General features: G+C 33.1%; 2 protein-coding genes across 2 annotated transcripts; both read left to right on the forward strand.

The window, feature by feature from the left end:
* The first annotated feature begins 1,035 nt into the window (after window positions 1-1,035).
* On the forward strand, window positions 1,036-13,256 carry LOC113520270 (uncharacterized). The gene is made up of 5 exons (XM_026905544.3): window positions 1,036-1,941; window positions 3,196-3,341; window positions 4,854-5,087; window positions 6,922-7,160; window positions 11,573-13,256. Exons 1-5 carry the CDS (start codon window positions 1,332-1,334, stop codon window positions 11,772-11,774), a joined length of 1,431 nt encoding a protein of 476 aa, XP_026761345.1. The 5' UTR covers window positions 1,036-1,331; the 3' UTR covers window positions 11,775-13,256.
* A 784-nt stretch (window positions 13,257-14,040) lies between these two features.
* Window positions 14,041-22,874, forward strand: LOC113520443 (leukocyte elastase inhibitor-like). The gene is made up of 7 exons (XM_026905776.3): window positions 14,041-14,224; window positions 16,965-17,443; window positions 18,281-18,454; window positions 19,255-19,468; window positions 20,089-20,303; window positions 21,733-21,915; window positions 22,454-22,874. The coding sequence occupies exons 1-7, from the start codon at window positions 14,212-14,214 to the stop codon at window positions 22,733-22,735; spliced, it is 1,560 nt and encodes a 519-aa protein (XP_026761577.1). The 5' UTR covers window positions 14,041-14,211; the 3' UTR covers window positions 22,736-22,874.
* Window positions 22,875-23,688: the final 814 nt, after the last annotated feature.

The following is a 23,688-nucleotide window of genomic DNA, read 5'->3' on the forward strand; positions in this document are numbered from 1 at the left end:
GCTTTCACATTCAACTAGTTTGGCTGCATGCCAACATGTTTATACATAATTCATAGTAATGATGATAATTTATTTTTTCATTAATTTTATTAATAAAAAACAAATTAAAATTGAATGTTACCATTTAAATTAATTATATTTAATCAATGGAAGTTTATTAATTGTATTTTTTCAATGATTCCTTCATTATTCAATCTATCTATTATTTCGTATTTATCATTCATTTTATATTTAATTATTAATGGACTAAAACATTTATTATTTGGTCATTTGAATAATTTATTCTTAAATAATTTTTAACAGAGAACAGTAACTGTATTATAATTAGATTTGATTATAATTTTGTATGCAGTATGAATAACTGTTATTGTAGTACACGCGTGTTTTCATTTTTGATAATAAAATGTTCCTAGAATGTCTTACAGAAAACCTATAAAATTCGTCTTTTTTATAAATAGGTATGAATGCATTTTTACAAAGATGCATCACTTGAATATGTACATTGATGGGACTGTTAGTAGTTTAAGCTGTAGAAATAGTGGTGCATAGGATGTCATTGGCTTTTTATTATACGTGGTACAATTACACTCTATTTGAGATATAAATGTTTTTTTTTATACCACTTAGGTGGCAAACACGCATACGGCTCACCTGATGGTAAGCGATTACCGTAGTCTATGAACGCCTGCAATACCAGGGGCACTACGCTCGCGTTGCCAACCCTGAAGAAACCTTTTCTGAAGAACCCTATACTTTAGTCTCTTAAAAAAACCTCGACAGCAAACTCATTCTATAATTTGAGCATTCGTGGAAAGAAACATCTCTTAAACCGCGCTATAGGTTCTAAGGTATGGGGATGAACTCCCTGTCGATGGCAAGCTGTATAATTGTAGGTGATCGTGGACATCATATTAAACAATTTCTCTGTGTACATTCTATTACACAAGCGGTAGAACACGCAGAGTGAGGCAAAATTACATTAATTATATTATTATTAGAAATTGAGGGTAGTAATAATATTATAGATGATCGTAATGTTGCATCATTATTTAAAATTACATTGATATTGCATTAAAGCTTTTGATAATAATACAATTATAAATATTAATTGAATTAAAAAGAAAATATAATCTTTTAAAACGACGTGTTTATTTATTTTATTTAAAAAGTGTAATTACAAAAACGTACCGTCCAATGGCAACTTTTTTTACCATTCCATTAACGGTTTGTAATTCATATTTTGTAACAACAACGATCACGCTGGACGTGATCGCTGGTGGTGATTCTTTTTTTAAAAATTCAAATTATTTAAAAACTACAAAAGTGTTCTAATGGCAGTGAATAAAGAGAATAAATACGGAAATGAAAAAACTACAACTACAAGCAGAATACCATTACCAATACATCCTTTACCAGCTCTGCCGAAACATTTAATGGAAAACAAGATGCAACCGAAAAAGCTCATAATGAATGAAAGACATCCGTTAAAAACATTAAATAATCAATCTCTGTCTGTAGCAGGCCCAAGCAAATTGAGACAAACAAAGAAAACTGTGCTGAAGATCGACTCGAGACATGTAACATTGCGCCAAGGTAAAGAAGAATTGGATTGGGAATTCAAGGTATTTAAAGATGAATTACAAAATGACAGTGTCATAAGTGGAAGCGAAGATGAAAGTATTAATGATGAAGAATATAAGAAATTTGTGGGGACCCGACGGAAGAATTCACTTGGTGAACCTCGAACGGCGGTGACTCCTGCGCTGACATCTTTGGAGCCTAGTAAAGTGAGAAATATTAAAAGGAGTTTGAAGAGACCGCACAGTAGAGAACTCCAGGGTTTATCTCCGGCTAAGGGTCAGGAGAAAGGAGAAGACAAGTTTCGGCGTCAGTTAAGTTTCAATGAACCGTTAGAAGAGAGACTTTTATCACCAGATTTTTGTAAGTAAAATTGAAATAATAATAGTTTCTAATAGCAATTGTAATAAAATAAAACATACCTTCTTCGATTTTACGTTATATAGTATATATACCCGCATTTCTAAAAAAAAGGTAATTTATAATTATAAATAATTTTAATAGAATTTTATGGACATTAAAATTTATTATTATTATGGACATTTTATAAATATTAAAAATATTCTCTAAAAGAAAATGATTAATTATCTAATATTTATAATTAATTGATTTTTTTAATTGAACTGCTATTAAATATCAACATTCTGACTTATTTATATATTTATATGCTTTTGTAAATTCACTTATATTATAGATATTAGATTATGACAAAAATGTACATAGGTGGACTTATCCCTTAAAGAGATTTCATCCAGTCAACCTTGAGAACCCGAAAGGAGAAAGTGTTTATAGGGTTTGTATATAAAGCATAACATATATGGTGCAATAATGGGGGGAAAGGGATTGTTAGTAATGGAGACTGAGAATCCCATTGCTAGCAATATACCCAACCAGGTCGACCTCCTCGCGGTTCTCCCTGGAAACTATCATGGTTAATTCCTGACGAATTCATCATGATAGGCTAACTGGCCTGTTTTCATTCTCATCCATCATCCTTCACTGGTGCCCCGCCAGCGTATCCCGTTTTTATTCTGTTCCACTGAAATATATTTACAACATTTTTTTCCGCTTTCATAGTATATTCAATGTTAATTGACCTTAATTTAAGTAGTCTACTTAAATTAATTATTTACTATTAGTGATATATAAAAATGAATTGCAGGAAATCAGTGGATGCAGGTGGCTCAGGACCGTTCGTTATGGCAGTCTATGGGGGAGGCTTATGTCCAGCAGTGGACGGATAATGGCCGAAATGATGATGACGAGAATAATACATAAAAATATAATTATAGTAAAGAAAGAATTGGTCGTGTGGTCCCGACGTAGAATAGACCACTCCTTCTTTCCCGTGCGTGTCGTAAGAACGGACTAAGGGAGGGCGACGGATGGCCAGCAGCGTCCCTTTTAAAACATCTCTAAAGCTCGACTACTCTTGCCAATCCGCATGCCAAGCATGGCAACTACTGGAAAAACCCCCAAGAGGCAGACTTATTCAGCAGTGGACAGTTAAATGCTGATATGATGATGATGATGAAAGAAAAAATAATATAATTGTTTTCCAAAACAATAAATATATAAATTAAGTAACCTATTACTAATGTTAATATTCGTTTACAGTGAAACAGTCCTATACAAATAGCTTGAATCGTGACTACGCAACGGACATGTTCGTGTACTTGATCGAAGTGGAGGAGAGGTCTCCCCTGCCCAGGATATCGAGTGTCATGCGCGCATGCGTCGTAAACTGGTTAATGAAAGTTCATGTAAGTCTGTTGATGTATAACGTCCATTTTTTTGAATAACGGAATATTTATACTATATAATAGCAGTAGTTCTGTGGTTCTTGTACAGAATGGGCTACCTTTGGCTTTTCCGTGGGTATCATAAGATGTGATCCAGGGAATTAATGGTTAAGAGGTGGGTAGTAGTGTTCCTCTTTAAACGTCAACAAAGCCTAACTGCGGTTGACCACTCATTTGCCAAGAATGGCAACTACTGGCAAAATCCTCCAAGGAGCAGGCTTATGTTCAGCAGTGGACAGTTAACGGTTTATATGTTGATCATGATAGGTATGATTTATGTAGATTTCGGTGACAAATACATAGACACTTCACCTGATGAAAAGTATACACATTGTTTATAGACATAAATAACACTAATAAAGGAAACGAGGTTTTATAATCAAAATGTATTATTAAAAAGATTGATCAATATGAAGAACGCGAAAGAGATCTGTTTGAATTAAAGCATTGGCGTTCCGTTATTTCTGCCTAACCTTATCGCAAACAGGTGTGACAGATATGTATGTATAATTTTATTTTGCCCCTTTATACAATCACACATTCGTTTTCCGCATAATATATTTTTTTTGTTATAACAGAGTAATACGAACAGTTACATGTTTCTTTTTCGTCTTACTTTTATTTTTTTTTTCTTCAATTTTTTTAATGTAACATACATGTTGCCAATCTTGCGGTATACCATAACTATCATCGTATCAGGCATTTATGATGGTAATGATGGCGATTGTGCTTCAAAAGTAGTGTAAAAAGCACTTAGTGAGCTGGCATAGTGCGGTCAATCGTTGATAATAGAGCATTCTCTTTTTGATTTATCGTATTAATGGACCATGTTTGTCTTTGTATTAGTTCAAAAGGTCACATGTCGTGGTATAATGAGAACTTAGATTATATAGATAGAGTGTCTCCATACAAATGCTTCGAGAAAAGCGGGTCAACTTTTTCATACAATTTTACGTGATAAATAGTTATGAGTCATTCTTTTATGACTTCTATATTTATATTGTCTTATAATTTTAACATCTTTTTAATATGTAATAACTCATTTTATTTATTAAATATAATTAAATATATTCTAGATACGTTAAGATAAATTGTGTGTGAGTGTTTTTTTTTTATTCAACTTAGAATAGCAAACAAGCTGACGGCCCACACTGATGGAAAGTGGTAACTGTCGAATATAGAAAAAACCATGGACATAACAGAGTATACTGTTTCGCCCATGATATCATGCGTTGCCATTCCTAAGGACTCGGATTTATTCCTCTGTACCCAGAAAATTATATATCCCACCCTTCAAACCGAAACACAGCCATGCAAACACAACTGCTTCACGGTTGAAACACGAATGGGACAGATACCCAAACAATCGACTTTTGTACAAAGTCTCCCTCTGGTAAGTATATAGAACACTGATGCTCTATCTAAATAATCTAAGTAGAAAAACAATTATTTAATTATTTTTTAAACCCACAGGGTCCAGACGGCAATCCAACTACAATTCAATCGGCTTGTTGGTACCTGGACTCGGTGTTAAGCACGGGGCAGGTAGAGGTCCATAAATTGCAGTTACTAGCAGCCGCGTGCTACTGGATCGCGCAAAAACTGAACGGCCCCGTGCTGTCCGCTTCCAGACTGGTTAGATTTTCCAATAACGCGTTCTCCTCATATGATTTGATGATGGCCGAGAAACAAATTTTGGAGAGATTGGTGAGTATTTTTTTTAATGGATAACAATGGAATGGTTACGCCGCCTGCGCTAGCGGTATACGCTGACAGAGCACCAGTGAAGGATGATAGGTGAGGATGAAGCAGGTCAGTAAGCCCATCATTACGAATTCAATAAGAATTGTTCACGATGGTTTTCAGGAGGAAACACGTGGAGATCGACCTAATAGGACATATTGCTAGCAATGGGGCTGTCAAATTCCATTACTAACAATCCCTTTCCCCCCGATTGGTGAGTATTATACAATGTAATTTTACTTTGAAATAGCAATCCGATCAGATAGTAAATTACTAGCCTTCATCGGTGACTTCGTCGGCCTGACTAGATAAAAGTAGTCGTGTGTCCCTTTCCATTCTGATTAGCATGTGTCTACCAAATTTCAAGACAATAGAAGGAAAAGGAAAGCGTTGTTGATTGACTTGAAGTATTAGATCGACCTCCTCGCGGTTCTTCCTGGATATTATCGTGATTGATTCATTGTTGAATTAGTCATGATGGGACCTTACTGACCTGCTTTATCTTCATTTATCATCCATCCCTCACTGGTGCCTCGCTAGAGTATAACGAGAGCGCATACGGTATATCCGTAAAAAAAATTCAAGACGATTGTAAGGCGTGAAGAAGTAATTAATATTCACACTCATTTTCACATTTATAACATTGTACTAAGAATTATAATATTAAATAATAGCTATTTATACGAGCTTTACCCGCGATTTTGTCCACGTGAGTGGGATAAAAAGTAGCCTATATCCTTCTCCATCCAATAGGGTACGTGTATAACAAATTTTATAGCGATTGGTTAAGCCGTTAATGCGCTATGAAGTAACAAACAAACAAATCCACTTTCACATTTATAATATTAGTAAGGATTTTTAATTTATAAATAATATTAAACGTTATATTAAAAGCAATAATAAAGTAATTAATTATTTTAAAATATAAATGCCTGTAGTGTGTTGGAGTTTGATTATCTGTAAACTGCTGGTAACAATTAATAAATAAAATAAATAAATAAGTATTGAGTTCATGGAAATTTGGATCATGTATACATGAATTATAACTGAAAATGCCAAACCTGTTCTAGAGTGGGTAAATAACTATATAATGATAATAGTATTAAATATACAATTAATTAATAATTAAGCGATTGCTAATTGATGACATGACATAATTAGATTACCTATTTACCGGTACTAATTGTATTTAAAAAATATAAGAATTTATTGTTGAATTTTGAAGTATATGTAAAGATATTAAGAAAAATGGACTAGACAAAGTCGATCTTGGTAGTCAGCGGACTTGACACACTACTTCGCTTTTTGATGGTCGTAGGTTTAATACAGTACAAATTTTTATATTCATGTGTACGACTGTTTGTATTGGGTGTTTATATATTATGTACTAGCTATACCCCGTGGCTTTGCCCGCTTGAGTACTGACTCTTATATACTGATATAAATAATTCGTATATATATATATATATAAAATTTCAAGATACAATCTACTTATTACAGAGCGGTGGACAGTGATGACGTGATCAATGATTTTAGCAAAGAAAATGTATTGTACAGCGGCCAAGAAAGAAAGGCATTTGTCAAAAACATAAAATCGAAATTATAAATTAGAACATTCTAAAAATAAATCTGTATAAAAAAATATATAATACAATGTAAGGAGGTTTAGGAACATTACTCGCGGGACAAATTTCTTTCAAAATTCAGTAGTTTTTACATAAAAGAATAATAAACATCTATTCATCATGCATATATAACCTTCCTCTATCTATTTACTTGTATTTCTTGTACTTTGCAGAAGTTCCCTCGGCAACCAGTTGTAGCTCAAGAGTACATATCTTACTTATCCTGGTGGTGTGACAGCACTCATCCAGGGAAGATCGAAGTGGGTGCTACATTCCTATGCATGTGCGGACTCTTGGTGGATAAGAATTTGTGCAACGAATGCCCTTCAGTCGTCGGTGTAGCTGCTGTCAAGAACGCTCTGTACTTACTTAAGAAACCTGCATTGATTTTACGACTTAAAATGTGCCCTGTGTAAGTGGATTTTAATATTATTATTGACTAACAACTTAGCGGCTTAGGGACTTGGTTTTTTTTTAATATGGGTAGAATAGTACAACCGTAAATGATAGGGTACTATTGAGGATGAAACAATGAGGATAATTAGATCAACTGGCTTGACTCATCGTGAAGAATTCAAAAGAAATTAACGCCAATGGTTTTTAGGGAATCATGTGGAAGTATACCCGATAAATATTTTTTTTATTGTTATTACCAGTTTTATTGTTACCAGAGGGAGAATTTGTACAAAAGTCGATTGCTTGGGTACCTCTGTCCCATTCGCATTTCAACCGTGAAGCAGTTGTGTTTGCATGGCTGTGTTTCGGTTTGAAGGGTGGGGTATGGCGTGAATTTACTAGGTACAGAGGAATAACATCAGAGTCCTCAGGAATGACAACACATGGGGGGTATCATGGGCGAAATAGTATACTCTATTATGTCTATGGTACTGCTCATGTCTATAGACGACAAATAAAGAAAGACGAAAATATAGATTATTATTATATTTTTCATAAAATACCTATGTATCAGTGAATAGTACATGTTTAATAATAAATAATTTAAGCTATAATTCATCTATTAATCCGATGTAACAAATAACAACAACAACCGAATTATCTATACTCGAGAAGTTAACCTCGTACTTGACATAAAGTATGACTGATTTGTGTATATTGATATTTTATATTTATTTATATTATTATATAAATAAATATAAAATTTATAGCAAATTTATATTATCGACAATATTCAATAAATATTTTTTTCTTTATACAACAAAGATGGCAAACAAGCATACAGCCCGTCTGATGGTAAACAGTCACTGTAGCCTATGGACGCCTGCAACATAAACACGCAATTAATTTTTTTTTATAAAATTTAGAATAGCAAACAAGCTGACGGCCCACCTGATGGAAAGTGGTAACCGTCGCCTATAGACATGAGCAGTACCATGGACATAATAGAGTATACTGTTTCGCCCATTATATCCCCCCGCATGCATTGCCATTCCTGAGGACTCAGATGCTATTCCTCTGTACCCTGTAAATTCACGCTATATCCCACCCTTCAAATCGAAACACAGCCATGCAAACACTACTGCTTCACGGTTGAAACACGAATGGGACAGAGGTACCCAAGCAATCGACTTTTGTACAAAGTCTCCCTCTGGAGCATAACAAATTTATATTATTAATAATAATATAAATTTGTTATGCTGGTATGCAAATAAAAATACAATGATCTGGTTTTTATTACAGTAGGCACTGTGACGTCAAGGGAAAAACCATATAGATAATACCATTGCTTCTTACTAACTAACCCGTTTGCCATTATCCTGTCCAAATTCCAATCGTTTCCCACTCTCAAAAGTTAATCATTTTATCAGCCTTTAACTGTCCACTGTTGAACATCACATAATGTAAGTTTCCCCCCCCCCCCCCCCCCTACGATTTTGGGTAGGGGGGGAAGGGATTGTTAGTAATGGGGTCTAATAGCCCCATTGCTATATACCCTCTCAGGTCGACCTCCACACGGTTCCCCTTGGAAACCATCTCGATTAATTCTTTGTGAATTCGTTACTATGAACCAATTGATTTGTTTCATTCTCATCTATCATCTCTTACTAGTGCCACTTTCAGATAATCCATTTATGTCTATTTTGGTATCTGTTTATCTTTATAGCAAGGTTACCATTTCATTATTATCTATTTAAAAAAAAATCAACAGCATCAACAAAAAAATATCGATACCAAAAAAAGATGGTAAATTCTATAAAATTTTAAAAGGAATTATCAATATTCGTTTTGATTTGCGGGTATATCGCGTAACATATTTATATATAAAAAAATAAATACGGGCACTTTGTAGTTTGCATCAAACATTTTTGAAGTCAGTTTTATACTTCTGCGGATATCATCGTTTTTCAATAATATTGTAACCAATGTTTTTGTTCCAAATAAAGAATTATTATTATTATTTATGCAAACTTTATTACTCAGCTATAGCTGGTATATACGCTACTTTGCGTATACTGCACTTACGGGCCGAGACCAAATAAGTGCAGTGTGTGAGTTTTTGTGAGTGTGATTATTATTATTATTATTATTCCCAATTGAGGGCCTTTTGTACGGTCAATATCAAAATTTGATTTGATCATATAATTTAATATATGGGATAATTTAGAGGACCTTTGGGTCGGGTACGGATCATGAGTGGGACTGATTGTTGAATTTTTTTTGTGATACGGTGAAATGTAAAAAAAAAAATATTATATACTTTATACTCGTATGATACTAGAGAACTGCCACGTCATCGATGTTTTTTTTTTAAATAAAATATAGTTTGTTTTTTTTTAATGGGTGATAATGAAATGGTAACACCACCCGCGCTATTGGTATACACCGGCGGGGCACCAGTGAAGGATGATAGGTGAGGATGAAGCGAGTCAGTTAGCTCAACGTGACGAATTCAACAAGAATTGTTCACGATGGTTTCCAGGGGGAACCGCGTGGAGGTCGACCTAACAGGGCATATTGTCAGCAATGAGGCTATCTAACTCCATTACTAACAATCCCTTTCCCCCCTATAGCTTGTGTTGTTCGCTGATAACGCAGATTTGTATAGGTGAAAGAGTTTTTTAAATTGGTATTATTGAGTTTATTCATTATGAATAAAAAAACGAAATTTCTTCATTTTATTATATTGCTTTAGATTTATTTAATTGCGATGCCAACCATGCTAAACTATAAGTATACATATGTACGTAACGGTGTTCAAAGTGTTCATCGATTTTTGAGGTTAACTGTACCTACGCGGCTTTTAACAAATGTTGAACGTGCGTAGAAAACCGGTTTCACTCATTATCAAAAGGTTAAATGCAGATTATATCTGTGACGCACTTGCAATCCATTGCAATTGCAGCCTACCTGCGTCACGTGAGGATTATTGACACAGAATCCTTAGTTTTAAAGAAGTTTTTAAATGCCTTAAAAGAGAACGACATTTATAATTCCACTGCTTTTTGTATGCACTTGTATATTAATCGATATTTCTTTGATTCTATTCATATTTTGATGTTCCTTTTTATGCAGGAGGTTTATTTTATTACACAATAATTTTATCTAAGTTGGAATTGGTTTTAATAATTTTTTTTTATATAACTTAGAATGGCAAACAAGCTGACGGCCCACCTGATGGAAAGTGTAACCGTTGCCTATAGACATGAGCAGTACCATGGACATAACAGAGTATACTGTTTCGCCCATGATACCTCCCATGCGTTGCTATTCCTGAGGACTCAGGTGCTATTCCTCTGTACTCAGTAAATTCACGCCATATCCCACCCTTCAAACCGAAACACAGCCATGCAAACACAACTGCTTCACGGTTGAAACACGAATGGGACAGAGGTGCCCAAGCAATCTACTTTTATACAAAGTCTCCCTCTGGTAATTATTTAGCCTGTATTGATATCTTAACAATATATTATATTCACGTACTGGCCACTAATAAAATTATAAGTACCTACTGGCCGGTAACAATTTGTTCCATTTATTGTTTCGATGAATAAGTTAGTGTTCAACAAATTAGCTTGAGTTAGACAAAGGCGTTAGCTTACTACAGTATCTTTCTTGTTATAGCTACATATATATGCTATTGTAGCTATGTTATAATCATGATTGAGTTATAAACATCTAATAATATTTATAAATAAATTTACTACTTTTTCTGATAACATATTACTTAAGTTTTTGCGAGGAATGTTGATAATTATATATGTACGTACTGGTCTCAGCCTCCCCCAGTAGGTACTTGCACGTTTCCACTTTGCAATGTATGTTATATTTATTTCGTTAAACTTTCATTTTCCCGTTACAACGTTATCTCTAAAATTAAAATTTTGGTTTGATATTACAACAAAACTATTGTTGTAAGCACTAATGTCAACTATTTTGTATTAGAATTATGATACATAGATACGCTTTTACTGTCATTCATCATTTCAGCCCTTAACTGTCCATTGCTGAACATAAGTCTCCTCCATAAGGGGAGTTGCCAGTAGTTGCCACGCTTGGCAGACGAGTTGGCAACCTCAGTTAGACTTTTTAAGATGCTTTAAGAAGGACGTCGCTGCCCATTCCTCTATCAATAAGTTCGCTTATTCTCTTCTTATCCAGATCCACAGGAAAGTAAGGGTGGCCTATTCTATACCGGGACCACATGGCTTATTAAATAGAATCGCTTTACTTTCATACTATTTTGCTTAACTGTTAAATAAAAATTGTTATTTTTGAGAAATTTAATGAACGACACCTCAGAATTGATCCCAATATTAGTCAGCTGGTGTATACCAATAAATAAAATCTTTGACATGTTATTTGCAGGTACAAAGCAGCAGAGAAGAAAGCAACAAATTTATCATCAACGTGTTCAGTTCTACGGAGAGCAGCGCGCGCCCTGGCCTCGCCTATGAACGAGTACAAGGCACCTTTAGAACAATATGGCGTACCACCGCACTACATCGCGCAGAAAATTATTAAAGCGGCCAATGAACTGTGCGCGTCCACGGAAAAAGTTTATAAATAAAATGCAATAACATTTTAGGACTTTATGCTAATGTTTGTGACGGGGAGTAAATGGCTTCTAATTTAAACTCAAATCGAAGATACAACAATAATTTATTTTTAGTACTCTCAGTCCCGTTAGGCGAAGGATTCACGGAACAGAGGGCCTACCGTGAAATATTTTCCGAAAATTCGGGGACGAACGAAACAGAAATTTTTTAAAGACAAAAAATTATTAAAAATGTTAAAATATCGTCCCTTCGGACTTTTATGATAGGATGTATGACGAACGAAATGAACTCCATTTACTGGGTCGATTTCGGTACGAACAAAAACACGAAATTGAGCCCGAAAATTTGGAATTTCATTTCATGGTAGACCACCAGTTTTCAACAGCGCCCGTTGCATATGCGCTTCCATCACTCATTGAATAGCGTATACTGTGGGTACAAATATTGGTATTCAGGGAATATTATATCTTTGAAACTGAATATTATTATTATTATTTTCCATGAAAAAGGGGGGAGGGGAATTATAGCTATACTTATACTAATTTAATTATTAATTTGTCTGTTTGTGTTAGTCTGAATATTTAGAAACATTTTATCATATTTCGACTCGTATTTACTGGGGAAAATTCTAATTTTTAGTAGTAAAACACTTGATAAATGGGATGATATCGTCATAGTCGTAGAATACTGACGGATCTGACAAAGATTACATATAAAGATCCGTCAGTATTCTACGACTATGACGATATATGTGTACGAGTGTTCTGAACCTGTAATAACGACGAGTGCGATCGAAAAACACTTTGTGAGTTCGTTGCCTTATTTTTTATATATACACTGTTTGTTTTGTTTACGACATACTACTTTTTATAACCAGCACGATTATTTTCATAAATTTAACCTCAAAATATGTTTTTAAAAATATTGTGCGAGAAAAATTAACATAATAATTATAATGTTTGTTAATAAGAATTTTATGCAAGATAACTGATACAAATTTAACTAGTCAATTTAAATTTACACTTTAACTGTACTCATATTAAGAAATATTATTAAGTATTTATTAATTTATTGATATAATAGTGACATTTTTATAGGAATGGACATTTTATTATAATATATGAGAAAAATTATACAATTTATTAAGTTACCAATGATCATGTTTATAGGTCATTTTGGCAATTATTTCTTGAAAACTATGTACTATATATATTTCTAAAGAGTGTTATTATAATGAAGTTTTAATATAATAAGTTTTCAATATTTAGGTAAAATTAATTAACAATTAAATTATATTGTGAGTAGAAAAAAGAAAAAAAAAAAAAGAAATGACTAGAAATGTGGACTTTATTTGAAAATTGTCTTTGACTTTTTATTAAAATTTATTTTTTATTATTTAAAACTTACCTGATTAAATAACTGACAACAAATAAGCACTATGTAAAAACCTATTATAACTAGATCAATCTTAAATGTAAACATAACACCAATAAAATTTCCTTTTTAAATAATTTATTTTTAATTTATTTATCTAATACTTACCAGAGGGAGACTTTGTACAAAAGTCGATTGCTTGTGTACCTCTGTCCCATTCGTGTTTCAACAGTGAAGCAGTTGTGTTTGCATGGCTGTATTTCGGTTTGGAGGGTGGGATATGGCGTGAATTTACAGAGTACACTTGAGTCCTCAGAAATAGCAACGCATGGGGGGTATCATGGGTGAAACAGTATACTCTGTTATGTCCATGGTACTGCTCATGTCTATAGGCGACCGTTACCACTTTCCATCAGGTGGGCCGTCAGCTTGTTTGCCATTCTAAGTTGTATAAAAAAACTATATTTTTTAATAGATGATAGTGGAATGGTAACACATGCCTGCGCTATCGGTGTACACTAGTGGGGCACCAGTAGGTGGTGAAGATGAAAAGGTAGGTCAGTTAGCCCGTCGTGACGAATTCAACTATAAATTAGTGACGACGGTTTCCAGGGGGAACCGCGTGGAGATCGACCTGATAGGATGTATTGCTAGCAATGGGTCAGTTAGACCCCATTACTAACAATCCCTTCCCCCCTCATATAGATATTGACATGTATTATTATTTACACAAGTTATATTTAGCCACTTAGTGAGGATAAAAAAAAAAATAAACACAAGGAAACGAACCGGCTCAAATGGGAAAACCAAATTATAAAACCAGATTGTACATCGTACATTCCCGTGTTAATTGACATATCACTTTGTGCGTACGTGTCAGGGTTTAAAATAGAACGTGCGGTGTGCTAGAACAAGTTGCAGTATAAAATTATTGTGTGTTTACGGCCATTCGTGTGGAATAAGTCGCCGACGTTGTGTGCTTGTCGTTTCTTTAGTTTGTAATGAATTCTCTATGGTTAAGAGATTATTAATATATGTGATTTTGTGCTGGAATTGCTAGTGTTCTAAATAAGAATGTTCTCTAAATGTGAGTATAATGTGTAGGTACATTAATATTATTTATGTTTTTGACTGAGAGACATTTCGATGAACTATGATACTTATAGATAGTAACTAAATATCTATATCTATATATATATATATATATATATATATATATATATATATATATATATATATATATATATATATTTGTGTAGGTAGGTATATGTTGATAATTATAAATATAGTAAGATAATACTCACAGTACTTCCATACCTACATCTAATTAATTGTGGCTTCTTATACAGGAAACCAACAATTTTATCATTGTTATTAGTGATAATGACTATTTTAATTTTATGACAAAGAGAAGCGAATTGAATGATTGATCAAATTCAAAATTCAAAATTCAAAATTCAAAATTCAAAAATCATTTATTCATGTAGGACATTTTAGCCGCTTATGAACGTCAAATTTTTACATTATAATTTTATATTTACCCTACCGTCCAGTTCGGTATATAGATCCAATTGAGAAGAACTGGCAAGAAACTCAATTGAATTACTTTTTTTTTTAAAGCCAGTTTATTTACAATGTATATTTATATAGGTGTCTATGTCTAACATTAAATGAAAATTCAGTGCATGAACAACTATTGCCATGCACACTCGTCATTCAAGTAATCGTTTAGTGAGTAATAGGCTTTGCTCAGTAAATATGATTTAACAGATGTTTTGAATTTATTTAAGGGTAATTCCAACATATCCTTTGGTATCTTATTGTAAATTTTTATACCTATTCCCATAAAAGACCTATTAACTTTTTCTAAACGATACTTGGGGACAGCAAGTTTGTCTTTAAATCTAGTATTAATATTATGAATATTGCTGTTTTTTGGAAATAAGTCAAGATTTTTATGAACATATAGGATATTTGAATATATAAATTGAGAAGCAACGGTGAGAATATTTGCCTCTTTGAATTTCTCTCTTAATGAGTCACGACTCTTCATACAGTAGATCGCTCGAACGGCACGTTTTTGTAATATGAATATATTTTTAATATCTGCCGCTTTTCCCCATAGTAATATTCCATAAGAGAGTAAACTATGAAAATAACTAAAATAGACTAATCTAGCAGTATCAGTATCAGTGTACTGTCTAACTTTACGCACGGCAAAAGCTGCTGAACTTAGTTTCGCTGCAAGGCTTTGAATTTGTGCACCCCATTGTGTTTTATTATCTAGTGTGATTCCTAGAAAGACAGTAGATTCTATAAATTCGAGAGATTCGTCATTTAATTTAATATTGCAATTAGTATTAAAACTTTTAGACAGAGAGAAATTAACACATTTTGTTTTTTTAGCGTTTAACATAAGATTGTTAGTTGTAAACCAGTGCAGGAGACGCCGCAAAGCACTATTTACATCGTCATAATTATTAGTCATTCTATTAACTTTAAAAATTAATGAAGTATCGTCTGCAAACAATACTATGCCGCATCTATCCTGCATGGCATATGGGAGATCATTAATGTAAACTAGGAATAAAAATGGACCGAGAATAGATCCTTGAGGTACACCCATTTGCACAAGTGATCCGTCAGACGTAGCGTTGCTAATCTTCACTTTCTGTATTCTATCAGATAGATAAGATTTTATTAAATTTAAAGCATTGTCTTTGACGCCATAAAAAGCAAGTTTTTTTAGCAATGTATTATGATCAACGCAATCAAAAGCCTTAGAAAGGTCACAAAAAACACCTATCACATCCATTTTAGTTTCCCATGCAGCAAATACGTGTCTAAGCAACTCTTCAATCAACATTAGTTTCGTCATGTAATTTATTATTGAAACTATGCCTTCTCCATTGATACAAAACAGTTTAAACTATTTGCATTCAATAACTTCCTTTATATTATACAACTTAGAATGGCAAACAAGCTGACGGTCCACCTGATGGAAAGTGGTAACCGTCGCCTATAGACATGAGCAGTACCATGGACATAACAGAGTATACTGTTTCGCCCATGATACCCCCCATGCGTTGCCATTCCTGAGAACTCAGGTGTTATTCCTCTGTACCCTGTAAATTCACGCCATATCCCACCCTTCAAACCGAAACACAGCCATGCAAACACAGCTGCTTCACGGTTGAAACATGAATAGGACAGAGGTACCCAAGCAATCGACTTTTGTATAAAGTCTCCCTCTGGTCTCTCAGGTCTCTCCCAAGTCTCTCTTACGACATGTTTGAGTTCATTGCTCTATCTAGAAGTAATTCGCTCAATATGTTTGTCTGTACAAGATGATCATACAAAACAATATTAGGTAGTGCTAAATGGTTGAATAAAATTGTTGATTTCAATGCGTAATCGATATTGGCAGTTCAATTCCCGCGCAATACAAATTTGTATTCATGCATATGACTGTTTGCATCGGTCTGGGCATTCATATATTAATTCTATATCATTGATAAACGACACGTCTTTTTCGCAAGGCTTCTGAATATAAAATACAGTGCATCTCATTACTCACTGATTATGTAGCTTTCTATAGGTGAAATAATATTTAAAATCGTCTATTTTTTCTAACTATCTTCATGGGGGACGAACGTGACAAATATGTATGTATGTACAAACAAAAAATCAAAGTTTTCCTGTTTATTATTATAGATGAATTGTCTAGTACCTAGAATATAAGATCTGCTCAGGTTGAAACTAGATGACGTTATCAAGAATTCCTGGTGCTGTTTATGTACTAATTAAATATTAATATTATGTTTCAGTTATTCTTGCAGTATGTGGTCTAATGTTGACGGTGAAATCTCAGAACATATTATATACAACTCCACAAGAATATGGGAAAGTTCACTTAACAGACCAAGATAAAATATATTTCCTAGAAGATCCATTGAGTGTTCAACCTGCAGCGGATAATCGTAATGTTAATCAAGGAAACGGAGATAGTTATTACACAAATACTGGCTCAGTGCAGTCAGGGTTCGTTCAAAATGCGAATACTTCACCACTTCAAGAATACTCCCCAAATATAAACGGTGGACAAGCATTACCTATTTCGAATAGGGTTCCCGAAGAAGCAAATAGAGGACAACTTAATCAGAATACTTATTATCCCGGTGATAGAAATGGTGATGGTAATTTTGGAAATCAACATAACGTACCGTCATATGTCAATCTACCAAAACCGGTACTGCCTGGACCCATTTCACATTCAGTGACAAACTTTGGCTTGAATCTATTGAAGGTGATACATATTTTAATTTTACTATATAGGTACGCATATTTGGTACATATATATTTTTTTATTCATTTGTCAATTTCAAAAAACTTACTATCAACCCTAGTCTTAGAATTATATAGATTTTAGTCTTCTCAAACTGTTTGTTTAGCGTAGGAAGCTGACTAATACGGGAGTAAATCTTATTCATTGCAAACAAGAAAGATATTTCCATTAGAGCAGACAATATAAAAAGAATATATATACGCAAAATTTCAAATTAATTAAATTTACTGAGCATCAATACCGGAAAGGTAATTACCCAACCTTAAAATTGTACATAGATGTTCCTTATATGGTGTAGGCAATAAGTGAGTTGTTTGAGAATTCCTACATTAACAGAAATCAGTAAATTCGTCGCAGGGGAAGTCCGTTATTTTGTTCTAGTTCTGTGTATGTGAAATATACATAATTATAGTTTTATCTGTATTTGTTTACGGTTATTATAAATTTATTGATGTAAAATATATAATGATTTCGCTTGACCTTGCACTTGTGTGTCATATTTACTGTTATTTCTAGTATTAATTGTGTTTAATTGGCACACTTTGTTTAATAGGTAAATACCTCTTTTAATACTGTATACTATATGGTATTAAATAGAATTTCTAGATGTACAAGTAGGAGGCTGAACTTATAGATACAAATAATGTAATATTTGTTACTAATGAGTTCAAAGAACTTTATGCACAATAAAGAATAAAGAAAGAAAGAATAATATTAATATAAAATGTAAGATTTATAAAATAAATATAAAAAATAATAAAACAGTAGTCAATAAATGTTTCTATTTTATATTTTCAGAACATTCAACAAAATGGAAAAAACCTGGTAATGTCACCGTTTTCTATCACCACACTGCTGGCTCTGTTACAACAGGGGGCGACTGGGGTTACGGGAATACAGATCATGTCAGCATTACAGATGACGTCAGTCGCTTCTGCGGCTGCATACAAGAATATTACTGAAGATATACAGGTTTGTTGTGTTCATATATATATTTTTTCTTACAAAGTAATCTTTCTGTTATTTCGCTAACCATAAATCGGTTTATTTATTATATTTTTATATTATCTATACTATATGACTTTGCTTTACTATAAATATTGAAAATAAAGAATTTTGCATGAAAATAGACAAACAATTATTATAGGTACATAGTTAATTTCGAGTTCGCAAATTGTTGCATGAATTAGGTCAAATTATATCAAATTAATTTGGTCGTTTATAGAAATGACATTAATTTGTAGTTAGTAGGTACAAATGACTGTTGACTTTTATTCTTTATCTATTTATTTATAGTAACTAAGTAGGCCAGTTTATTTGCTATTCTTATTTCCATAAAAAATATGGTTTCAAAGGCGTGCTGAATTGATACTATGAATAAATAAATATTTTATTTATTCATTATTAACTATTACTGATCAGGATAAAAAAGTATATCTCCTTTTCTATCTCATACGGTATCTGTATACCAAATTTCATAATGACTGGTCTATTAAAACGTTACCAACTAAACAAACAAATAAATTGAGAAACGAAAAACAAACGCACTTTCATATTTATGACATTAGTAAGGTTTTTACTGATGAATTTAGTAATTTGCAAAAATATTACAAGGAATCCTCATACGTCATTTCTTCTGAGAATAAAAAATATTATGCTTTTATGTGTTTAAGATTGCATTGAGAATTTCAGATTTGGAACTCGTATTATTGTTTCACTGCTATAATAAAATACAAAAATATGTACATTGAAAATGTGTTGAAATTTTTCAGAAACGCAACTCGAATAATGTTCTCAACGTAGCAAACAATATATATGTAGCCGACGACTTCATTATCAATCCTGAATTCAAAAAGATGGCTGTTAAAAACTTCGCCAGTGAAGTCACGCCAATTAAGTTCAACAATCCTGGTAGAGCAGCGCAGATTATTAACAATTGGGTAGCGTCTAAAACACACAACAAGATCACAAATTTGGTTCCTCCTGGTAAGTAGAAATATTATAAATATTATACGAAAATATTAAATTAACTAACTCTTACGCTGAAATTCGTCTACGTTACCAGAATGTTCATTGATCGGGAACAAATGTAGCCTATGGTATGTCTATCTCATATAGTAAGTGAATACCATATAGTAAGTGAATTTTATGACGATTGTATAAGTCGGTCTTTTGATTGTTTATCAAAAAGTAACAAACAAATTCACTTTCACACCTATAATATTACTTTTTTTTTCTTTTTTTTTTTATATAACTTAGAATGGCAAACAAGCTGACGGCCCACCTGATGAAAATTTAGGATAAAATAAAATGGTGGTGATAAAATAAATGAGCTGGTGTCTGTAATAGGTTAAGACCTGTAGTACAGATCACCAGGCCCCCAACCGGTTTAAATAATAATTAAACAAAATGCATTCCACTGAAATTACACAATCCAAAAATAAAAATAAAAAACAATAATTAATAGTAGGAGATAAAAAAAGAACAATAAAGTTAATATTGGAAAAAAAAAGTGTTTGTGTGTGTGTGTTTGTGTGTATGTGAGCGCGCGTGTGTGTGCGTGTGCTTGTGCATGTGTGTGTATGTAATGTATTATTTATTTTCAGACGCTATAGATGAAAATGCTCAACTTATATTGGTGAATGCGGTGTATTTTAAGGGGGTATGGCAAATCAGATTCAACCCAGATTCCACGCATCAGAATGTCTTTAATCTCAGCAATGGTAGCAGCAAAACGACATCATTTATGCGCATGCGCCGATATTTTAGGAGCGGCATCGACAAAACCAATGATGCAATGGTACTCATACTGCCATTTGAGGTTAGTAACAAGAATTGCCGTGTGTACTCGGTGTAGAACAAATCATCTTTTAACTAAGAACTAAGAGAACTTAATGATCGAGGGATGAGCAGCAGGGATCGAGATTTTTCCAAGAGACTACAGTACGGGGTTCTTCAAAAAAGAACCCCGTGCTCTAAAAATCTAACTGCAGTTGCCAACCCGCCTGCCAAGCGTGGCAACTACTGGCAAAACTCCCCTTTTGTTCAGCAGTGGATAGTTAACGGCTGATATAATAAAAATCCCTTGGTATTGTAGGTGTTCATAGGCTACAGTGATCGCTTACCATCAGGTGGGGCGTATGTCACCTCAGTGGTATAAAAAAAATTCGTTTACTTTTTTTTAACAATCATATATTTGATATTGAAAAACTTAGGACTTATTATGGATAGTACATTGTCGTAGACCTCTCATATTAATGACATTAGTAGACGGATGTACTTTTCATATCACTCTCTCAAACGTCTCCAATACTTTCTCCCTTTCAATACCAAAATTATGCTTGCACAATCTATTCTTCTTCCCATTCTAGATTATGCTGATGTCTGTTTCTTAGATGTGACCGAGGAGCTGCTAAATAAGCTTGAGCGGTTGCAAAATTTAGCGATAAGGTTTATTTTCAGCTTACGAAAATATGATCATGTCTCGGAATACCGCACTCGTTTAAAGTGGCTCCCAATTAGACATCTGCATGAGACACATGTCCTAGCGGTCCTATATAATATCCTTAATGATCCCAATTCTCCTTCCTACCTTCGTTCCCGGTTCCAATTGTTACCTCCTCCTTCCAGACCTAGACGTCTTTGTCTGAACCAGTCCAGGGTACTGAAGCTTCCCAGCTGTAAAACCCATTTTATGGGTAACTCATTTGCTTATCGTGCTGTACAGCTGTGGAATAAACTTCCCGTGAATATTCAGAATAGCCCGTCTAGCAGTTCCTTCAAAAAAAGATTAAAACCATTCTATCTTTCCAACTTAATTTAAATATAAAAATGATTAGAAGACTGTCATCATTGTGTTCTCTTGTATCTGATATTTATATGTTGTATTTAACGTGTGTATGTATGTGTGTATATGAATGTGTGTATATATATATATATATATATATATATGTATGTATGTATGTATATATATGTATGTATGTGTGTATATATAATAATTATTTATAATTTATGTAATTAGTTATTTAAATTTCTGTCTTGCACTACTACTGCCCACTCACTACTTCCTATGCCACTGCGTTAGGTTGACTGGAAGAAATCTCTTTTAGAGATAAGTTCGCCTTTGCTAACATTGTTATTAACTTATTGTTGTTACTGTATGTTTTAGTGCAATAAAGAATATATATATATATATATTTTAATTTATTTAGGTTAACGTTAATGTAACATTATTGTATATTTTGTTTCAGCAAGAACAATACTCTTTGATGCTAATATTGCCATCGTTAAAATCAAATGTCCCTGAAGTGCTGGCCACATTGACTGACTCCAAGTTACTGGACTACCATCAATTTACGCACAAAGAAATAGAAGTTCAACTGCCCAAATTTACAATTAGGGCTGACACTGATCTAAATTTGGCATTGAGAAAGGTAAGCGATTAATGATTTGAGAAATTATTTTTCTTTTGAAAAGATATACTTTAAGATTAGTCTCTAGTAATATTATTAAAATAGATTCAATACTTTTGAAATCAAAAAAAATGTTTTTGCCGAGGTCGATGTGAACATTTTTTTTGTGTTTTTTTTTTTTTATACAACTTAGAATGGCAAACAAGCTGACGGTCCACCTGATGAAAAGTGATAACCGTCGCCTATAGACATGAGCAGTACCATGGACATAACAGAGTATACTGTTTCGCCCATGATACCGCCCATGCGTTGCCATTCCTGAGGACTCAGATGTTATTCCTCTGTACCCAGTAAATTCACGCCATATCCCAACCTTCAAACCGAAACACAGTCATGCAAACACAACTGCTTCACGGTTGAAACACGAATGGGACAGAGGTACCCAAGCAATCGACTTTTGTACAAAGTTTCCCTTTGGTAAACTTCTGTAACTTTTATAAGATGAATGTTTGAAAAATGCCTACATATGAATACTTAAACGCTATTACTTTATTTTCAGATGGGCGTAGTAGATGTGTTTGGAGCGCAGTCGGAGCTTTCTGGCTTGGGGAAGTATGGGACACAATCACCTCACATATCGTCTGCGATACATTCCGCCATGCTCTCTATAGATGAAAAGGGGGGTTCCGCGGCTGCTGCAACAGCGTTTGCTGTTGTCGCGTTATCTTATGATGATCCTTCATTAACCTTTGTATTCAATCGACCATTTTTAGCTGTACTGTGGGACAACAAAGCAGCTGTACCATTATTTATGGCGGATATCGAAAACCCAGTGTTATAGTTTAATTCTGCCATTTGTAATACACTGTACAATAAAGACTTATACTTTAATAATTTAACTCTAAGATGTGTATTTGAGTTGCTCAAATTCAATTAATTAATACAATATAATAAATATTTAATTTTTTTTGTTATTAAAATATTTTTTTATTTGTTCAATAATTTATAAAAAATTAATGATAGGCAATTAATAATGGAAATATGTATAAAATACTACATTAGATATTTAAATTGTATAAATGAATTTTGAAGCACCGAATACAAAGGGACTTTAAATCAAATATTTCTAAAAAAAAGATCATTTTAGATATCTATATTATACTAGCTGACCCCGTAAACGTTATTTTACCACTTATTGCGAAATATAAAAATCGCGATTAAAATACATGGGTTGATCGTAAAACGGTGAAAATTTAAGGTTGTATGTATTTTTCAATGCTAAATCATAATAAAATAAATTAAAAAAAATAATGTCAAAAAAATAAAAAAAAATATTTTGGGGTGGGTCACCCTTATCATTGACGGGTATGAAAAATAGATGTTGGCCGATTCTCAGACCTACCCAATATGCACACAAAATTTCATAAAAATCGGTAAAATAGTTTCGGAGGAGTTTGCTAACAAACACCGTGACACGAGAATTTTATATATAAGATATAAGATATAACTTAATTTCTATGACTGTATCAGTACACTACAATTCTAATATTATTATAAATTATACTGATAGTTATTAGAATAAGTACTTCTTACTTTTAGATTATATTATATAGGGCATTGAGTCTCAAAAACGTGTCAACTTTATATTAGCTAATTCTCAAATTACCTGACTCGTTTTTTTTTTTTATTAATGTTTTATATTATAAACTTACGCATACAATGTATGTTGACATATTATTTAATAAATAAAATGAGTATTTACGCATTAAAAAGATGCAGAATTTATATGACAAT

Source organism: Galleria mellonella, unplaced genomic scaffold, assembly GCF_026898425.1.
Source record: "Galleria mellonella isolate WM207_F2 unplaced genomic scaffold, CSIRO_AGI_GalMel_v1 utg40, whole genome shotgun sequence".
Classification (NCBI taxonomy): domain Eukaryota; kingdom Metazoa; phylum Arthropoda; class Insecta; order Lepidoptera; family Pyralidae; genus Galleria; species Galleria mellonella.